Here is a 19,493-nt window from a genome sequence, read left to right on the forward strand (position 1 = left end):
CCGGTCGTGGTAAACATGCCTGTTTTCATTTTATGCATGCGCGGTTGTACCAGCGAGCCTTTAAATGTCTTTCCCGCGATTCCAGAAGCTTATTATACTTGCTGATTACTTTCGAATAAACAAGGGGGGGATGTCAAAAGTTCGCGGAGTGGCTGTGTGAGTGTGCAAGCGAGCACACTCGTGTCGCGACGCGTGCCGGTGGAGAACGAACGCGGCGTGCAGTGAAGGCGAAACCGCCGTCGAGTTTCGCCGAGGCGGCAGCGGCGGCGTCCAGTCCGGTGGGCGCCGTGGTGCTCTCCGTTCCACCGCCGGAGGGGAGGCGAGCCACCTCGCGCGAAGTCTCGGGAAAGACGAGCCATCGCGGAGGAGGGCGAGAGAGAAGGGTGTGTGCGCGCGCTCGGTGTACGCAGCAGGACCGTCGTAAAAAAAAAGGAGCGAATAAAGAATGACGGGATGGAGGAGAGGAGACGGTCGCACGAGCGAGAGGCCTCCCCGGCAGACGGACGCACAGGTTGGCGTCTTTCGGAGAAGGCGCCCGTTGTGCACCGCCACCACTCCCTTCTGGCGGCCGTCCTTCCCCCGAACATATGCGGGGAGGTTGGGTTGTGACCTTGAAACTGAAATAACGCGCACCTCCCCGGCCGAGGAGCCTAGCCGGAGCCACCCCTGGAGCGACCGCTCTCTCTCGGGGCGCCAGGGCTCCAACGGCGGCGGCGCCTGTCACGCTGTGTCATTAGGAAGTAGTCGCCGCCGCTGCGGCCTCTTATCAGCATGCGGCGCCCAGGAAGCAAAAGGCCGCGGCTTCTGGGCACCGTCCAGTGGCTCAAGCACCCGTCCACTGCGCGACTCCCTGTGGTCTGTCTGGACGGCAGCGCCACCCCTAGACGACAGGTTGCGAGACCACGCAGCGAACACGCGAAACTGTCATGCGAAGAGTGTTCCTTCCACTTTCGAGGTGCCTGTAGGCTCTGTCAATCACCCGAGCAACGCTGTCCCGAAAAGTGTGTCCCGACCTGCGCCTCCTGTTCGTCGGCTGGCCCTGTGCTACCGGAGGCCATCCTCTCCGCTGGCGCGTACGGCACCACGTTCCCCCGCAGGGGATTGCCTCGGCGGCGCGTCCCCGCAGCGCACGCGAGGGGTGGGGAGGGGGGGGGGGGGGGGGTTGTTCGGCGGCAGCCGGTGGAGGGGGCGATGCGCGTGTACGCGCAGCGTGGGAACGGGCGCCCCTGCGCCCTGCCACGTCTAATAACTCTTTATCGCTATCGTAAATTTGAGCAGGGAAGGGGGTCACGCGGGGGTCACGGAGGTCATCGTCGACCCCTTTGTTGTGAGGCGGGCACCGGGTCACCTTAATCGGCCTCCGGGTGGCGGGCTTATTTATGGGGCGAGGAGGAAGGAGCCCTCCCGAGTGGCAGCGGCTCGTCCAGGCCCGCATATAAACGCAGGAAGCAGAGCGTCGTTCGGGAAGAGAGATGGCGAGGAGCAGCAGCACCGTGTACACCCCGAGTGTGCGTGTGTCTGTGCTCTTCGAAAAGCCGTTTCTCTTTCTAGCATCTCTTTTCCTCCTCTTCCGCAGCCCCCCCTTGCGTCGTTCGTCCTTCTGGCGTGCTGTCGTCTGCCATTTACGAACGACGCACTGCTGCTGCTGCTCGTGTGGTAAATTGTTTCATTATTTTCTTTTATTGATAACAACCTTCTGACTTATTTACATCTGTACAAGAAACGATGAACAAAAAGGAAACTTACTCTTGCTTTCCGCTCCTTCCCGGCGGAGACGGGGAAAGCCTATCTACAGAAGAAGAAAAAACAATAAAACAGAAGTGATGCGCGGACGTGAGAAGTGACGCGGGCGCCTCCGGCGGCGGCCACTCCGCAACGTCCCACCGGAACGAAGCGCGCGGACGATCCCGGCGCGGAATTTGGCGGTCCTTGCTTGCTGTACGCACGCACACACGCTCACGCAAACACACGCGCACACACACGCTCAACGTTTGGATTCCTGCTCATTTCGTGGGCGCTCTTCTGGGAGCCGTCTGCTGTGGTCCGTTGTCGCGGAAGTCCTCTGGATACCCTCGTCCATGCTTTTTTGTTCTTTTCTTTTTGGCACCGGTAGCCGCGAAGGATCGTACCAATGATCTCTTCTGTAGGCTGGTGGATTGTAGTACTGCACCTGTCAGCGCCGTCGGCATAACAAAAATTATTGTGGGACCATAAAAAGAACGGAAAATGAAGTGTCCCTGCCCGTGCCACTAAGTATAACGGACTTAACCGTCGGTATAACAGGAAGCACATGTTGGTGGAGTGTCGATGCCACTGGGAGGTTTCATTTCTTGCACTGGTAGCCCTCGCAGAATCGACGTCGTGGTCTGCCACTTGCCCGTTACCGGGCGTACGCGTCTCTCTGCACTGCGAGCACACCTCGTGATCACCCTGCTTCGTCCGAGCGTTCGCCGACGACCCTGCTGTATGCGACACTCGTGTTCAGTCGACGATACACTCCGCCTTCGGCATGTTCGTCGCACCGACTTCTGACGGCCCGCTGTTACACAGTCGACGAATGACGCCGCTTGCGCACGCCACTGCTACACAGCCTGGTATGACCCCAAACGGCAAATGAATTTCGGATGGCGATAGGCGGGACTTTTCGTTGTCATGGTGTAGCCAGGCGAGGCGGCCAATTCGCGTTCCTGTTAAGGCGGGCGTACCCGCTGCCAACGCCGCTCGACTCCGAAGGTTGCCGTGCCCGCGTCTGCGTCCCGTGTCGGCCATGAGTGCTCCGGGCGACTTCCGCGTTGGCAGGCACAGATTCCGGGGGGTGGGGTGACGAGGCCACGCCCAGGCCTTCGGCCATCTGAGTCAGTGCAGCGCCGTTGCAAGAAGGTCCATGCCAGGCCAGGCGGCTTACCGCGACGAATGACTCCGGAGTTATCCGCTCAGCGCCTCCTCCTTCCCTGAATCGCTACCAGACGGGGCTGTAACTCATCTCGCACTGGCTTCGCTCGAGCCTCCACTTCGCCCGAAACGAGCGCAGACTTCGTCGCAGCCATCACGCGGATGCGAACTTTAGTCATCGGACTTCTTTTCCACCGTTCGATGTCACTGGCTTGAAAATGGGCGGAGGGGGACAATTCTTTTTTTTCTTTGCTAGCCTTCCTCACCACGTGGCGATCCATCTCGGTATCGGCTGTTCTCATGACGCGGTATTCGGCGACTTGCACTGTATGTGGCGAAGCTTCTTTCGTGATTCAGCGTCTTCTCGCTTTGGCCAGTGCTGATGCACGAAACCACACCTTCGATTTTGCGTGCTTCATCTTTAGGGCTTTACGCAGCGGACGGCGGACCATGATCGTCGGGGAAGAATGGCACGTCTCGAACCGCGCTGGTCTCGAGTGCTTCAGTGTCTTAACAGCGGGACGCCTTGACGGAAAAGGAGAAGCACGAGGCATGCTGATTTTCCAGGGCACATTTCGTGTATAGCTGCAGGACCGGGCGACCTGACACGCAGCGTGCTCCCTCCTCGGTGGCGGTCGTGGGCCTCCTCAGCAGCATCAGTGGTCCGGCGCGGTGCAGTAGGCCGAGTAGGTCCGCACCCGGTCGTATCGCGGTCCCGGCACGGCCTCGGTGTGCTTTCCGGGGCAGTGCCAACCCCTGGGACATTGGCACAGCGTGCTGGCGTTCACCTCCTCCACGTCGGGCCTCTTGCGCACCGTGAACAGGCGGCACGGCTCCTTCCGCTGGCAACGCAGCCGCTGCGACAGAGCACCAACATTGCACTGTGGGGCCGTAGCGAACGGGCAGTCACAATTAACCGGGCGATAGAACCTCTCCCTAAATTTGCTGGGCTTCACTTCAATACGGGACATATATATTGGGCCCGTTCTCCACTACGCGAAAAAACCACGCCACTGATGCATTACTCCTGCATTGCGCACTGGCAGCGACTCCGCGCCAGGCCGTTGCGGCAATGGTGACGTTACATGCTTAACCTTGACGTCGGCGGCGGTCACCTGACCGGCTCTCGCCATTAGCTCGTGGTGTGGGGCAGTGGCGTCATTACTTTGCGCGCGAGAGCTGCAAAATATGAAGCCGGCGGGCAGCGCGACTGACCACTCTCGGACAACTCGGCAATGTGTACATTGCATGCGCAGTGCTCCGCGCGCATTGTTTAATTACAGTGTGTCATGCGGGGATGCGTTGAAGTGAACGCATGCGATAGCCCTTCTCGAAGTTGTTCAGTACACCTTTGTACCCTGTCTGACCAGTACAGTCTTTGTCAAAAATGTATAGCCCAAGGGGGTTTGCTTCCAAGCCGTGTAGCGGGGCTGTTGAGCACATCTGACAGTCCTGTGCTTGTGATGGTTGAAGACTCCTGCCTTCGTAAGATTAGGGTCTGTGTGCAAGAGGAGCCAAACTACAGGGCTCAGAAGCGGACCCCTTGGGCTGTATCATCATCATCAGCCTTACTACACCCACTGCTGGGCAAAGGCCTCTCCCATGTCTCTCCAATTAACCCTATCCTTTGCCAGCTGCATCCACCCTTTGCCTGCAAACTTCTTAATCTCATCCGCCCACCTAACCTTCTGCCGCCCCCTGCTACGCTTACTTTCTCTTGGAACCCACTCCGTTACCCTTAAGGACCAGCGGTTATCTTGCCTTCGCATTACATGCCCTGCCCAAGCCCATTTCCTTGTCTTGATTTCGACTAGGATGTCATTAACCCGTGTTTGTTCCCTCACCCGCTCTGCCCGCTTCCGGTCTCTTAACGTTACACCTACCATTTTTCTTTCCATGGCTCGCTGCGTTGTCCTTAACTTAAGCTGAACTCTTTTCGTTAGCCTCCACGTTTCTGCCCCGTAGGTGAGTACCGGTAAGATTAAGCTGTTGTACACTTTCCTCTTGAGGGAAATTGGTAAACTGCCGCTCATGATCTGCGAGAATTTGCCTTATGCACTCCACCCCATTCTTATCCTTCTAGTTATCTCCCTCTCATGATCCGGATCAGCTGTCACTACCTGCCCTAAGTAGACGTATTCCGCCACAACTTCTAGGCTATCGCTGCCAATTGTGAGCTGTTGTTCCCTTGGTAGGCTGTTGGACATTACCTTGGTTTTCTGCATGTTAATTTTTAGACCCATCGATCTGCTCTGCCTAACTCATTGATCATGATTTGCAGTTCACCTCCTGAGTGACTCAGCAAGGCAATGTCATCAGCAAATCGCAGATTATTTAGGTATTCTCCATTTATTCTTATTCCCAAGTGTTCCCAATTCAGGCCTCGAAATACCTCCTGTAAACATGCGGTGAACAGCATTGGCGAGATCGTGTCTCCTTGCCTGACGCCCTTCCTTATTGGAATTTTATTGCTGACTTTATGGAGGACTATAGTAGCTGTGCAGTTGCTATATATATCTTCCAGTATTTTGACATAAGGCTCTTCTACCCCTTATTACGGAATGCCTGTATGACTGCTGAGGTTTCCACTGAGTCGAATGCTTTCTCGTAATCAATGAAAGCTATATATAGAGGTTGGTTATATTCTGAGCATTTCTCTATCACCTGATTGATAGTGTGAATATGATCTATTGTGGAATACCCTTTACGAAAGCCTGCCTGATCATTTGGTTGATTAAAGTCTAATGTTGCCCTGACTCTATTAGCTATTACCTTAGTAAATACTTTGTAGGCAACGGATAGTAAGCTGATCGGCCTGTAATTTTTCAAGTCCTTGGCGTCTCCCTTCTTATGAATTAAGATAATGTTTGCATTCTTCCAAGCTTCTGGTACAGTAGAGGTCATAAGGCATTGCGTATACAGGGTGGCTAGTTTTTCTAGCACGATGTCCCCTCCATCCTTCAACAGATCTGCTGTTACCTGATCCTCCCCAGCTGCTTTTCCCCTTTTCATTGCTTCTAAGGCTTTCTTTACTTCATCTTTCGTTACTGGCGGGATGACGCATTGCTGTGCACTGCTTTCTTTCTCATTAGCGCTCTGATTACATTGGCTACTGTACAGGTCTGTATAGAACTCTTCGGCTACGTTAACTATCTTATCCATATTGCTAATGACATTGCCCTGCTTGTCTCTTAATGCGTACATCTGGTTTTTACCTATGCCTAGTTTCCTCTTCACTGCTTTTAGGCTACCTCCGTTCTTTAGAGCATGCTCGATTCTCTCCATTTTAAACTTCCTTATGTCGGCTACCTTGCGCTTATTTATTAACTTTGTGCTGTGTACTTTTGACAAAGACTGTACTTGCGTACAAGCAGGTTTCGCATTGGTGGTGCACTTAGCTAGTTCAAGTGGCTGCGCAGTTTTGAACCGCGGTGGTCCACCCTGCCTGGGCATACTCACGCTGAGCGGCGAGCAGGCGAAGGCGTAGCGCAGCACGGAGGGCGTCGCCTGCGGGTTGGAGCCCTTGAGCTGCGGCTGCCGGTGCTTGAAGATGTAGGCCACCGAGCCCCGCGGGCACAGGCAGTGCACCGTCTGCTGCATGGTGCCGTTCGAGGGGGACGCCTGCAGGGAAACGGAATTGACGTGACGGAGTCGTACTCGAGTGGTTCCTGCGTTGTCTAATTGCCAGCAAGTGTATCCTTGTAAATAAGTGCTTCTCTTGTGTACTCCACTACGTGGCCACTTAAAGAATGATGTTCCCTGGCGTGCGTACCTGGACGGTCCATGCGGCGTCCCTGAAGTAGCGGCAGGGGGGCAGGTCGGCGACGGGCTCGCAGAGCTTGAGCAGGCGCCACTTGTCGCGCACCGTGTGGCCGTCGTGGGCGTCCAGGCTGCGCGGGCAGCTCTGGCCGCCCGGACAGCGGCACTGGCGCTCCACCCACGGGGTGCCGTACGTGTCCACGCGGTTGCACACCGCCCGGGGACCGCACTCGGGCAGATCGGACTCGGACGCCTGCGAAAGGAGGAACGCACTGTGTAGAAAGCTGCTGCGAGGGGTGCTGTCAAAAACGCACTCCCGAAGCCAGTTGTGGGGCGTCCCTGCGAGGGGTACACCCGAGACATTCTCGTGCGTGGTGGACTTCCTCGCGGTGTGTCAGGGAGGGATGCGAGCCTGGCGGTGTTGGAAGCGCCCGTCTAAACCATGATGCTGGAAGTGAATCACCTTGAACGCACACGTCACTGGCGAGGCTGGCGCTAGCGGTATTGAGCGGTGGCGAGAGTGTGTGTTTTACGCCCCTGGCCCGCGGTCATTCATCGAGTCTGGTCGCCGATACTAGGCCCCCGCTATCGCCGAAATGATCCGAAGCAGGGTTCGAGGAATCGGTGAGGGAGGGCGCCTGTCGCTCCTGATTACGTGCCTACGCCGGCGGACTTATTTTCGGCAGAGGTTTCTGGGAAGCTCCCTTGACCGACCGCCGATCGTGGGCGTACACGCACCACCGCTGCGGCAAAGGAGCTGCCGGAGAAGACGCCGTCTCGCCATCTGCGTGGGTTTGGCGCGTAAACAGGCCTGCTCGGCTTTCAATCGACCGTAGGAGGGCGCTGCTGCGGCGGCATATACTCCTTAGCTTTGCTGGCCAGCTCCTTCGGGGAGCACTTTCTCTCACCGGACTGCTGCTGACTTGGGGAAGCAGATAAGCGCCGTAAACTCCATTCAACGAAGATGCGAAACTGGGTCTCCGTCTCCTGGTATCCAAGCCCACACATCTTCAAGGCGCAGTCCGAAGCGGCGCCTTTCAGTGGACGCTTCCGCGCTTTCAGGAACCGCGACGCGCACCGTGGCTGGTCCCGCTGTGTGTGCGTGCAGCCAGTGCTGGGAAGCCAATTTCGTGCGTGGTCTCGGGGGTTCATTGAGTATTCCGCGCGCCGTCATCAGCCCTCGCGTTTCCCACTGCCGCCGCGCAGTGTAATAAAGGTCTCAGTTTGGGCTGCCGCTCCGATCTGCAGCGCGAATCGCTTCCGCTTGCGTTTCCGCCGTGCGTGGAAGCCTCGCCGGGAAGGGGTGCCTTTCGGCATGCAAGCTGCGCCACGGCCGTCGTCGTGGGCGAACAGCACCTCTTGTGGCGTCGGGCCGGAAAGGCGCGGGGTGCACCGGCGGCGCGCGCAGGCGGTGCCAACTGGGTCAGCCTGCTCGAGGCAGCAGCGGCCCACGGCTTTCGCTTGCCCCCCCGTGTGTGTCCCCGGAGCGCGGCCGGTATGCGGGGTGAGCGCCCTCTCGGCAATGGCAAACCCGTTTATTAGCGCAGTGGCCAGGCGCGTGGGCGGTGCTCCCGCCCCCAGCGGCCGCCGATCGCGGCAGCCCCAGAACGAATGACACTACTGCGCCGAGCAGGTGGCCGGCCGCGCGGTCCACCCCTGTGTCGTCCGCTGCTTGTTTCGTCCAGAGCGGGTCGCGCGCATTCCTCTCCGGGGCAGCCCACGTCGTGCACACCCGCCGCCTCGCTTCTGCCCTCTCTCTCTCTCTAGCCCTCCTCCTGTTGATCACGTTCTCCGCTGAGCGCTGCTGGGAAAGGGAAGTGGTTGGGATCTCATTTTCCGGCACTGGCTTCAATGGCATTCTTTCGTGCCGTGCGGTGTACGCGGCAGATCAGACCTCCCTCCTTGGAGAGCGATGGACGTGTCCGTCAAGGCACGCGCACTTCGCGGACGCTCGGGTGCACGTACTTTATGGCGGCGCTCACCGAGAAGTACGCACACGTCTCGTGCGAGGCTCGCGATAGGGGCTCTGCGCTCCCCGTAGTCCTAGGGGCGAATTTATGGGTTGCGGTCATTTTGGACGAAAAAAATATGGTGTTCAGCATGGTTTTCCTACGTAAAATTTCTCCCCCGAGGAGTTGCCCTCCCCCTTAAATTCGCCCGTGTTGACCGTGCATGTGCACAACCCTCCAACGATACTCATCGCTGCTTCGGGACGGGCGCTGCAGGCGTTCCCCCCGCGTGTCGGAGAAATGCCTGCTGGCCGAGAAGGCATGATTGATACCAGCGCACCGAGCAGCGTTTCTTACCCTCTTATTTTTTCCCCTCTCTTCCTTTCTTTTTTTCTCGCCTCACTTTCTCCAGGGCCAGCAGCAACAATGGGGGATTGGCTCCTCCTCGGCGACGCATTCATTTTCCCGAGGGTGCAATCAAGGAGACCCTTTATTCAGTGGGCACCCCCCTACGTCCGCCGCCGGCTGAAAGAGCAGCGTGGTCCGGTCGTATATGCATGAACGCGCAGTCGAGGCTGCAGGGGGGGTCGCACTTAAACACGCTCGTGTGTGTGTACGTCCGGCGCGCGCACGTCCCCGGGCCACGGCTACAACGACTACGCCGGTTGGTCGGCAAGAATGAACGCGGGAGAGCGTGTGTGTGTGTGTGCGTGGTGCAAGGAAAGAACCAAGCAAAACGGAAAGGAACGGCAGATTCCGCGCGCAGGGGAGCGGAGGAAACAGAAACCAGCTCGGGTGAATGGCGGCAGACCGCCTCCTTTCTCGGCGCACGTCGTCGTTGACGGTGCTGCTGCGCTCACGGCACTCTACGCTACGCACGCCGCCGACTCACGCACGCACGCCCCTCTCGTAGAAAAGGAGGGGAAGGTTGGAGAGAGAAAAAGAACAGCAGAACCGGTTTTGAAGAAGAAGGCGGGCTGCTGTGCCGAGCAAGGGAGTAGTGCGTCCCGCGCCCTGGGCGTCGTCGACGTCGACTTCGGCATCTCGATGCAGCTGCCGATTCACCTTACCCCCCCCTTCCCCGCTGCTCCGATCGCAGTCTCGAGGGAGCTTTCTGGGCTCGCGGGGCAAGTGCTGGTCGAGCGCGGTCATACTGCTCCCACAAGAAGGCGGCCACTGCACGGTTGTCACAAGTGTCGGTGCGGAAGCGATGGCACGACGCGAAGTAAAAAAATAAAAGGGTTATGTCGTCGTTCCACAGCAGGTGTCACGCGAGTCTCCACTCGGGAATCGTTGATCGACTCAGAACCTTCCTTGCTGCGGTTGTTGAAAGAGAGGCGCCTCGAATCGCAGCGTCGGCTTTTTTACATTCGCTTGCGTCATAGATCGGGGCCTTGTGACTGAAGCCTAGCGGCTTTTTAGGGTCACTTTTGTTCTCCGATTGCAGTGGCCGGTGTCTTTGATATTGGGCATATTTCGGTTCTAAACGCTTGAGATGCTCGCGGTCGAAACGTTTCGGTTCCGTTCGTAGCATTGGCTTCAACGGGGCGACATTTGAAAGCGGCACATGGTGGTGCACTAGCGACGTGTTTCTGTGCACGAGTTCTGCGCCTCGTGTTTTGCAGTCTCCGCTAGACAATTGTTTCCGCGAGGGTGCATTAGCCGCCGTACAGCTGCGCTCCTTACAAGAAAGATTTCATAACGTGGCCTGCAGAAATTTCTGCACGGTCGAGAGCTTCTCCTGTACACCTGATGAGGGCGCCTACAATGAGGGGAAAGATAGTCGTGGCGTGGTCTAGCCGTGGGTCGCGTGCATTGCATTCTCTGCCAGTCTTCCCATATGTGGCGTGTTAAACAACAGAGAGAGCCCGGCCGGCATTTTAGTGTTGCCGGAATTGGCTGAACAACAGGTGTAGCAGGATGGGGAGACGCCTGCGGCAAGTGCTGTGGAAGCTCCTGTCCACAGCCTTACCATATCTGGTGCCTTTTTATGAGTTCGAAGTATACTAAGGACAGGACTTGCTTCGCAATAAATTAAAAAAAAAAACATTTTTGATTGTAACCAGAAAAAAAATGTTATTGGGGGGAGGGGGGGATTTGTGTATTAAGAAAACTAATTTGATAGAAATAAAACTGCATACTGCCTAGCTCGCTTCTTGCATGGAAGACGGATGTTTTGGGGGGCTGTGATTGGCCGGTATTTATTGGCCTTTTTTTATTCGTTCCGCAGCCGCTCTGGAGAGCTTCGGATTAATTTCGAACACCTGGTTCTCTTTAACGTGGACCAGGCTTTCTGTACACGGGCGTTATTGCAGTTTGCCCGCATAGAAATTAGGCTTAATTAGCGGTTGATTTTGGGGTCGGGAGCTCGTGCTGTAGTAATGGACGCCGTATAACCATCCCGGCGAGGGAATAAATAGACAGACCCGTATTCGTAGGGGAGAGAGAGAGAGAACACATTTCTCTACAATGACGACTGGGGCGAGTCGATCTCGCTGTGTGCTTAGCGCGCCTTCCTGAATCGCCCGTATTGTACAAGGTTACGGTTTCTTCCACGCGCGGCCTGTGTTTGGTTTCCTGGGCCATGATTTTTATCTAGCTACTCATTTTCACTTCATTCGCCTCTTCCTTGTCCTGTCTACGCGCTGTTGTTCTTCGTGTCACCATCGTGCCACGTTACACACTGTTATTAACGTCTGGTATCTCGGAATTCAGATAGCTGGTTGAAATAGGTGACACTGGGAGCACGCTTGTGTTGGCGCGCTAGAATCTCTGAAGCGCCCCATTCGTACACTCACGTCTCGTAACTTTTTTTTTACCTGTATTTGTGCTATTAACGTGTGCGGGACAAAACAGGTTGCAAATTCGGTTCCTTCCGTCACTCCTCTGATCTGTAGCTACTTGGTGATCCACCTCACTTGCGAGGAGGAACGGAGCTGGTTGTCGTGTTGCTGCTCCGCCGTCGTTGTAATGCGCACGAGACCCAGCATGTTGTTAATTTATGTATTGTTAATTAATTTATATTTTATAGAGAGATAGATTCCGCTTAGCTTAGTTGGGCGGCAGTTCGCATAGTTTACTGGTAATAGTTTGCGGTCGTACATTCACGTCCGTTTTGGGGGGGACTCGAAGCCAGTGAGGCGTAACAGCTTGCCTCGTGTCAGGCTTGCAGCGACGCAGGGGGCCAGAGGTTTGCTCGCCCTCGGGAATTTCCGCTCCTTAAATTTGTCGCCTCTCTCGCTCCCCTCGCTGTTTCCGTTCGTGTGGCAAGCGTCACAGCCCAGTGTTTGCGGCATTTCCTTAGCGACTCTGGCGGTTAAGAAAAGAACAGCGCGAGGGTGGCGTGGTTTCACTCCTCCACCATGGAACATTCGGCCAAAAACGAACGCTTCTCATCTTGGAATTCGCGTGTTCTGTAGGGCTCTTCTGGCTTCGCTAGTGTTGTGGTCGACGTGTTGTGTTGTTCTTGAATATGATACCCCATCGAGAAAGCCGTGGAGAATACTATACTCCATACCGGCGCGTTTTTTACTTGCATTTCCGCACTGAGAAAGTAAGTCTCAGCGCTCTGTGGCTCTGTACCTTTTCACAAACAGGTCCACGGGCGCCGCCATATTGGCTACTGGACCGTGCTCGTATAGTGCAGGAAAGAGTTGAGGATTTAGCTCCCGCGCGTTCTCCCTACAGCCCCAGAAAACCGGTTTTTCCGAGGGTCGTGAAAAGGTATGGTCATACAGTCGGCAGCACTCAGTCGCTTGGTACCGATACCAGCTTGTGGCGGAGCATGCGCATCCCCTCATACTACGTGCAGGCATCTCATGCGCTTGGTTTACGCGATTACGCCGAAATAACCTTCTGTTATTTTTTCCGCACATCGCATACCAGAAACCTTCAGTGCCCACTGTGCGCACCAGTCGCGTTATATCGCCGACACCCGGAGTATATGCAAATTCGGTGGTGCGTGGCGCACGCTGGTGGCCAAATGTCGGAAATCAACGCTCGCGCATGTGACCACAAAGCGTTGGCTAAATTCCGCTAGCATATGCGTCACTGAATTTTTTTTTTTTCCCCGCGAACTGTGTGACATCTTAACCCAGTGCCGCTTGTGAGGACCGAGAAGTACAGGTTTCTGTCAAAAATACGCTGGCCTGCTTATTCAATTCAATTCTTTATTCACCGGAAAACTGGACGGTCTCCAGGGCTAAAAGTTGCTGCCTACAACTTGACTGGGGCCCTGGAGCCGTTTACAAAGCGCCAGCAGACATTGGTGGCAGAGTACGCTAACATTAATTACAAACACTGAGTAGCAGAAGGCATCAGGAAATACAGACCTGCTGCATGATTTATCGCAACAATAGATTCTTATCAATGGGCCGTACACTGTCACGGTTCGTGTCGCATCGCCATCACTCCGGATCTTTGGAAGGTGAGAGGGAGCTGTCGTCCTCGCTCCGCCCAGTGCTCAGGAATTCTACGGCGGGACTTCGCTTCACGATTGAGGTGCAAACCCCGTGGCCTATATATTTTCGGCAAACGCTGTAGCTAACGGTCAGAGAAGCACGCAAAGCACCCCGTACACGTCGACTATCGGTGTTCTTTTGGCCCTGGCGAAGTGACGCTCTCTTCATACAAGAGCGGTCCGTTGGCGTCGTTTCGTCGCGCCAAGGTGACGGACCGAAGGCGGCAAGGGGAGAGTGAAACGAGGGGGCTGACGTTTTGGAGAAGGCGCCTCCGGAGCGGCGGCACCTGTTGCTTCCGGAGAAGAGGCCGCCGGGGAGGGACGCGGGAACGAGCGACGACCGCGAGGCCCCCAGTGATTTGTATTCGACCTTACGAGGTGCGGCCCGTGAAGGTCGTTGGGAAGCGGGCGCCTCCTCCCCTCCGCATCCTAGCAGCCTGCTTGCCCTGTGGCCCCTGGCGCGGTTCCTTCTGCGGCTCTTGTTTTGGTGATCTCGTCCGTACGACTGGTCGAGCCGGGTTGTAGGTGTGCTGCACTGCGTTGCCTCATCGCGAAAGACGTTAGGCAGAACGGCGTCTGCACTTCCCCGCAGCCGCGCTGCTGTACAGACGCGAGAGCGCTGTCGTACTTTTGTGCGGCAATCCGAAACCGTCCGCTCACTCCGTTCGAAAAGGAAAGCCACCGGGGGCCCGCATGGAGAAAGAAACGTGCGGCGCGCATGCGCATCGAGCGCATGGAACGGGGTCTGTTGCGTTCCGCCTCGTAAGTTCGTCATCATCATCAGCCTGACTGCACACACTGCAGGGCAAAGGCCTCTCCCGTGTCTCTCCAATTAACCCTGTCCTTTGCCAGCTGCGCCCACAGCCCCACAAAATTCTTAGTCTCATCCGCCCACCTAACCTTCTGCCGCCCCCTGCTACGCTTGCCTTCTCTTGGAATCCACTCCGTTACCCTTAAGGACCAGCGGATACCTTTCCTTCGCATTACATGCCCTGTCCAAGCCCATTTCTTCCTCTTGATTTCGACTAGGATGTCATTAACACGCGTTGATATAGTCTATAACCAAGTTGAAGGGGCCCGGCGACTACTTCGTTATAGCCGCAGGTTCGTTATAGCCCGTGTCGACCGAACTTTCGAGGGGAATGATCACTTCGTTATATGCATTATTTCGTTACAACGAGGTTCGACCGTATGCTCGTCTTTTTCACGAGGCATAAGTTTCACTCTCTCTGCGCAACCCGCCCCGTCCTTTCGCATCGCCTTCGGCCGGCGACGACAGCGCGCTTGGCGCCGGAGTCGGATTCGGGGTCCCGCAGCACCTGCTGAACACGAACCGCGGCAGGAAACGAGCTCGTCGCCGGGAGCGCCGAAACGTGAGCACGTGTTTTTCGGAGCCCGTCACGCCATCGAGGGAACGGCGGCGCTACGCCGTGGCCTGGTACGCACGCCTCTGTGCGCCGCGATGGTCGGCACCGCGAGCAACTGGACACCGGAAAGGAGCGAGGACTGCCGGTGACAGCCACGACCGGGGGGCGCGCATCAGGTGTCTCGGCGCTCCTCGCTTATTGTGTGCGTGCTCCGCCGGCGAACTTGACGCGACCGAGCGCGCCTCGCCGACGCTGCGCACCGGCGGCGTGTCGCTCGATAAACAGGCGCCCGCAGCAACGACCAAGGAGCGGGCCGGTCAATGAAGCTCGGGACGCGAGAGTGTGGAGGGGGGCTCCTCCGTCGCCCTTATCGCCTTGTCATTGACACACCCGCGTAGCTCGAGTGGCGCCCGCCTCCTCGAGAAGACACGGCGAGATTTTCCCCATTCGTGTGTGCGCTCGAAGGTCCCGCGTTCGGTTCTCGACAGCGGCCTGCGCGTGGCCGCGGGCTAGAGCTCGGAGGTTGCTCTCTTTTTTGTTTAATCCTCCTCTGGCGGAAGAAAGCGATCAAATTTCTTCCCCGCACAAGTTGTTTCGCGCAGTGCCGTCTTCGGAGCGTGCTTTGAAGGAGAGCACGGCGGCCACGTGATCGCAGTCGGCCCCCCTCGTCTTTACCGCACTACGCGTGGTCTCGCCACGTGAGTGGAAAAGAGCGCTGTTCCCGCTAAAGTTGTCTCGGGAGGAGGTCGCGACCCGTGGTCGACGAATGGCTACTCACCCCGCTCTGGTAGAAGAGTCTCTCGACGCGGGCCGCGTCCAGCGCCGGCGGCGCGGCGAGCAGCGCGGCCAGCAGGATCCAGGTGGCGGCGACTGCGGGCGCCGTCGAGCCCAGCGCTTCGGCCTGGTGCCTGTCCGACGGCAGCAGTCTCATAGCGGCTCCTCGTGCGACTTCATTGAGCTCCGTGAGTGCCGGGGCCTTGGCATCGACTAGGCTGCTCGCCGCTTCCTTCCCCGGTGACGTGCGGCCGTCGAGGAGGAGGGCAGCCGCGGGGAGACCCTCTTCCCCTCTTACCCTCTGTCTCTCCTGCTTCTTCGCGGTGCGTTCTTCGTCCGCGAGGAGGAAACCTTTTTCGTGAATGGAGTTCTCGCTCTTTCTGCCTCTTCTATCTGCTGGTTTCTTCTCTTTTCCTGCTTCCTTCCTTCTTCCTCGCGGGTGGCTCGCTCCTCGCCGGTCGCTCAGCGTTCGTGTTTACAAACACGGCGGAGAGGAAGGATCGCCGCTCTCCGCTGCCGGGGGAGGGAAAGAGCGCTTCGTGACGTCACTTTGGAGTGGAAAGATGAATGCGGAGCGGGCGAGGAGGACGGCATGAGCTGCGTGGCGCGCGCGTGTACCGTGCGTAGTGCTGGTGCGACCCCCAGCGCGCGACGTCTTCGACGAAAGTTGTGTCCGAGTCCGCGTAGAATCCTCCCCCCGTACTTCTCGTTTTTTTTTTCCTTTAATTTCCTTTAACTCCTCTTTGGTCTGAAGTTGCGGGTGCGCCGTGCTGCTCGTTCTGTGTGCGAGACCGGCCCTCCTTCTTTCCCGAGCTGCTCCTCCTGGTTCTGCGTAAAACAGTTTCGAAGCGTTGCCGCTTGTCCGCCGCTGCACGGCTCGAAGGAACCCTGGGACTTGTTCGTCCCGGAGTGATACAAGGGAGGCCACGCGACCAGCTTTGCGCATGGGTGTCGCATGCCCGCGCTGCTGCTGCTGCTTTCCCCGCAATCCGAGGAGACGCGCTTCCCCGTCGCCCGCTCTCTTGTTTCTTCGCCTTGGGCCCTGCTTCTGAATGACGCGCCGGTTTACCGCGTTGCGTTTTTTCTTTCTCCGTCCGTGCCGAGTGCGTCGTTGATTATTTTCTCTTGCACGCGCCCTCTTTTCCTGGCGAACGCGCGCGTTGTCTCGGTCGCCGGCTGATTGAGGGTTTCGGATTTCCCGGGCGTTCCGCCTGAGTTCCCCTTGCTGCCGATCGGGGTGTGGGGAGACGGGGCAGCGTTGGTCCGCGCTTGTACCCGCGGTCACGCATGAGGGCGCCCCCTACCTGAGAGCGTAGCGGCGATCGGTTCCATAGGCGAGCCGTCAGCGTCGGACCGCGGTCGGCGCCTCGCTGAAAGGCGAACGGGCGCACCTGGGCAGGAGTGGAGGTTGCCGCACTTGTGGAACGTGATCACTGATCCCTCGTGCCTGTGCTCTGCTGCTGTATTATACGCGAAGGCAGGGAGCGAGCGCGTATGCTTGCTGCCTCGAAGTGTGTAATGCCCGCCATCGGGATCCTGTACGCCGCTAGGGATGCATAATGAGCCGACTAGCATGGCCCAGGAGCGAATCCCCCGGGGCTATACATTTTTGGCAAACGCTGTCCTACTTCGTGCTCTGACATGCGCGATGAATCGACTCGATGCGACTCGTAGGCGCTTCCTGAGCAATGCTTTATCCGGATACTGCGGATCACGGCGGTTCTGTTCCGAAATCGTAGCGTAGCTTTATTGGCTAGAGCTACTGTGGGGAACCGCAATCCTCAGCTGTTAGGGTGTGCGTCAGGGTTCTGGAACTAACGATGAAAAGTGCTTTGAGGAAGCAGTAAACGCGAAAGAGCGAGGTTATCGGCCCGAAAAAACTAGGAAGTTTAAATGTAATCAAACAACTCTGCATCATCTATCGAGTCGGTCGTTGGTATTAGAGGCTCTTGGCAGCGCACTCAAGTCGTGTGGAACGTCATTCTTCTAGCGTCGTTTCTCCAAGAGGACTGTTTCCTCCGGGGATCTCACTGAGAGGAGTCCCTCGTCGAAACGTCCGAACCCTAGTTCATTTCCGAAACGTCGCAGTATCCGATATTTTTCTTTATCCTTTCCTCACACCCGTCTAGGAATGGCATCGCGTGCCAGAGGCAGGAGAGCGACATTGGGACCTTGGCGGTGGTGCCCAGTGCAGCCAGTTGGTTGAAGAAGTCCGTTCGTGGCCATGCAGATGTACGCGAGTGGCATCAACGAGTGATGAGAACACGCGGTTCCCCAATCAAGCCTGGGGTTTTGGCATTGCGGGAGTACAGCTCGTTGGCTAACAGTCGAGGCACCGGCACGCTCACACAGGGCCGCAGAGTATATACGCCCGAGGGATTCCGAAGTGCGCTGTGCTTGCTCTCGGCTCCACTTGGACGTCGCACCTACGCCGTAGCGCTGTTCTCCTATTTCGCTTTCCTTCCGCACGAGCCTGGCCTAATTGGCGGTCTCGAAGCCACCGCGGTGGTCGCCGTCCCGACCGGCCGCCGGCGTTTCACAACTGCCTCTGAAGAAGCGTCGCGCGAGTTCACAAGGAGGGGGGATTACGACGTTAGTGGCCGCTGCGACGTCCCACTGAGGAAGAGGCATCGCTAGTCCCGCGACGCGCGCGAGCGCGCACGCAGTTGCACATGCGTGCAGGCTCCTCCGGTAGCGGGGTGGGGGGCCTCCCTCAGTCGCAGCCAGGCAGGGCGCGTTTTCGCAACCAGTGGGCAGGCATGTGGGTGCCCCGTTCGCAGAAGCCGTCTCGCCCCTTTGCGTAACGAGCCTCGGCCCGAGAGCGGCCGCCGCTAATCGCCCCCCGGTGGGACCCCCTTCGTGTCCGGAGGCGGACGCGTGCCTCCTCTGCTTCCACCGCGGCGGTCCCGCCGTGGTCGTCGTAGGCCGCCACCGTTGCCCGTGTCTCCTCCGAAACCATACACGTCGTGGCGGCATGCAAACGCGCGTTGGCGGCCGTGTCTGCTCCTGCGCGTTGCCGGGCTCGTTTAATTCGCGCCCGGCTCCGATTCGTGCACAGCGCCGCTGCGGGAAGTGAGCGAGGTGCCTGCTTTCTTTTGATGGCTGGCGCCGTCGTGTGTAAGTTTTTTTTTTTTTTCGGGCCTCTAGTGGCGTTTGGCTGCTGCCGCAAATAACGAATGAACTTAGGGCCGTGCTTTGTAATAATAATTTCTCTCTATTCTCTCTCTCTCCTTAGCACCGGTTTTTGCGATGTGTTACATAATGACTGGCGGACAAACAGTGAATGGCATTCGCTTGCTCCTTCGTCGAAGACGGGACTGACCAGTGTCATCGTCAGCCTAACCACCTCCACTGGAGGTCCTCCCGTTAACCTTCCGATTAGCACTGTCCTGAACCCGCTGCGGCCACCTTGTCCTCGCAAACTCCCTACGTTTTGCGGGGGCCAGAACGAAAAGTAAGTGAAAGAAAAGTTAAGCGCAGAAAGAGGCGTATAGAAAATACGTCTCCCGGAATTTTAAGCGGCATCCAGTTGTGTTGAGGCTAGTTGTGGTTTCAAATAAGGGGCCAGCGAGAGGTGACATGTAAAACTGCTAAGGCGTGCATGGTTCGCAGACTTGGTTGAAACTTGCTTGACAATTTTTTTTGTTTTATTGTTTGTTCGGAGCTGCTGGCAACGATTGAGCACTTTAGGCTGACAGTCCTCGGATACTGTTTGGGAAAGTGGTGCGAATAGGAGATCCCTACTGGTATGCGCCCGGCCCGACGCGTGTGATTCTCCTTGTCAGTCTTGGCGGAAATTAAAAGCTGTCTACAGTACCGGGCGACACTTGATTTTGCCCTGTAGCTAAATTCGATACCGTTCATCTCCGCCTGGAAAGGCTGTGCCTTTCGGTCGTTGTTTATTTCTTCCTTTGTTATATTTTTGTCTTTGTCCGTTGTCCTATTTTTTTTCTTTCAAAGTTTTTCTTTCCTATCGCTGACTCCTCGATCAGCGGCACTCTTTTTGCACGAGCAGTGTCCGATTAATCCGGCGCGATCACATTGTAGGAGATTAGAGGGACCATTATATATAACTTGACCATCATGTGAACTGAACTGATCTTTATTTACCAGAAAGGCTGGTGGGTCACCCGGGCTAAAAGCTGTAATCAAACAGCTTGACGAGGCCCAGGCAGCCCTTACAAGGCAGCATAGACGAGACCACTAAATAATAATAACACTAATAAAAATGATGAAAAAAGGTTAACATGAAATATTCAGCTTTACAAAAAATAAGAAAACACTTTCAGGTAG

The 19,493-nt window shown here is 56.8% G+C and overlaps 2 protein-coding genes across 3 annotated transcripts in view; one reads left to right on the top strand and one right to left on the bottom strand.

Annotated features, from left to right (window-relative positions):
- The window catches only part of LOC144125568 (elongation factor-like GTPase 1), a 128,915-nt gene that overhangs the window by 69,629 nt on the left and 39,793 nt on the right, over nucleotides 1-19,493 (top strand). The gene's annotated exons all lie outside the window — the stretch shown is intronic.
- Nucleotides 1,658-15,422, bottom strand: aos (protein argos). Its single transcript, XM_077659058.1, has 4 exons — nucleotides 15,205-15,422; nucleotides 6,665-6,904; nucleotides 6,352-6,513; nucleotides 1,658-3,749 (listed from the first exon to the last, which is right to left on the bottom strand). The coding sequence occupies exons 1-4, from the start codon at nucleotides 15,355-15,357 to the stop codon at nucleotides 3,549-3,551; spliced, it is 756 nt and encodes a 251-aa protein (XP_077515184.1). The 5' UTR covers nucleotides 15,358-15,422; the 3' UTR covers nucleotides 1,658-3,548.

The sequence above is a fragment of the Amblyomma americanum genome, chromosome 3 (assembly GCF_052857255.1).
Source record: "Amblyomma americanum isolate KBUSLIRL-KWMA chromosome 3, ASM5285725v1, whole genome shotgun sequence".
NCBI lineage: Eukaryota > Metazoa > Arthropoda > Arachnida > Ixodida > Ixodidae > Amblyomma > Amblyomma americanum.

Coding starts and splice junctions, on each gene's coding strand:
- aos (XM_077659058.1), bottom strand. CDS start 15,357: ATGAGACTGCTGCCGTCGGACAGGCACCAGGCCGAAGCGCTGGGCTCG. Junction 6,905..15,204: donor GACTCTTCTACCAGAGCGGG/GTGAGTAGCCAT, acceptor CTCCTTTCGCAG/GCGTCCGAGTCCGATCTGCC. Junction 3,750..6,351: donor TCGCCTGCTCGCCGCTCAGC/GTGAGTATGCCC, acceptor GCTCTGTCGCAG/CGGCTGCGTTGCCAGCGGAA.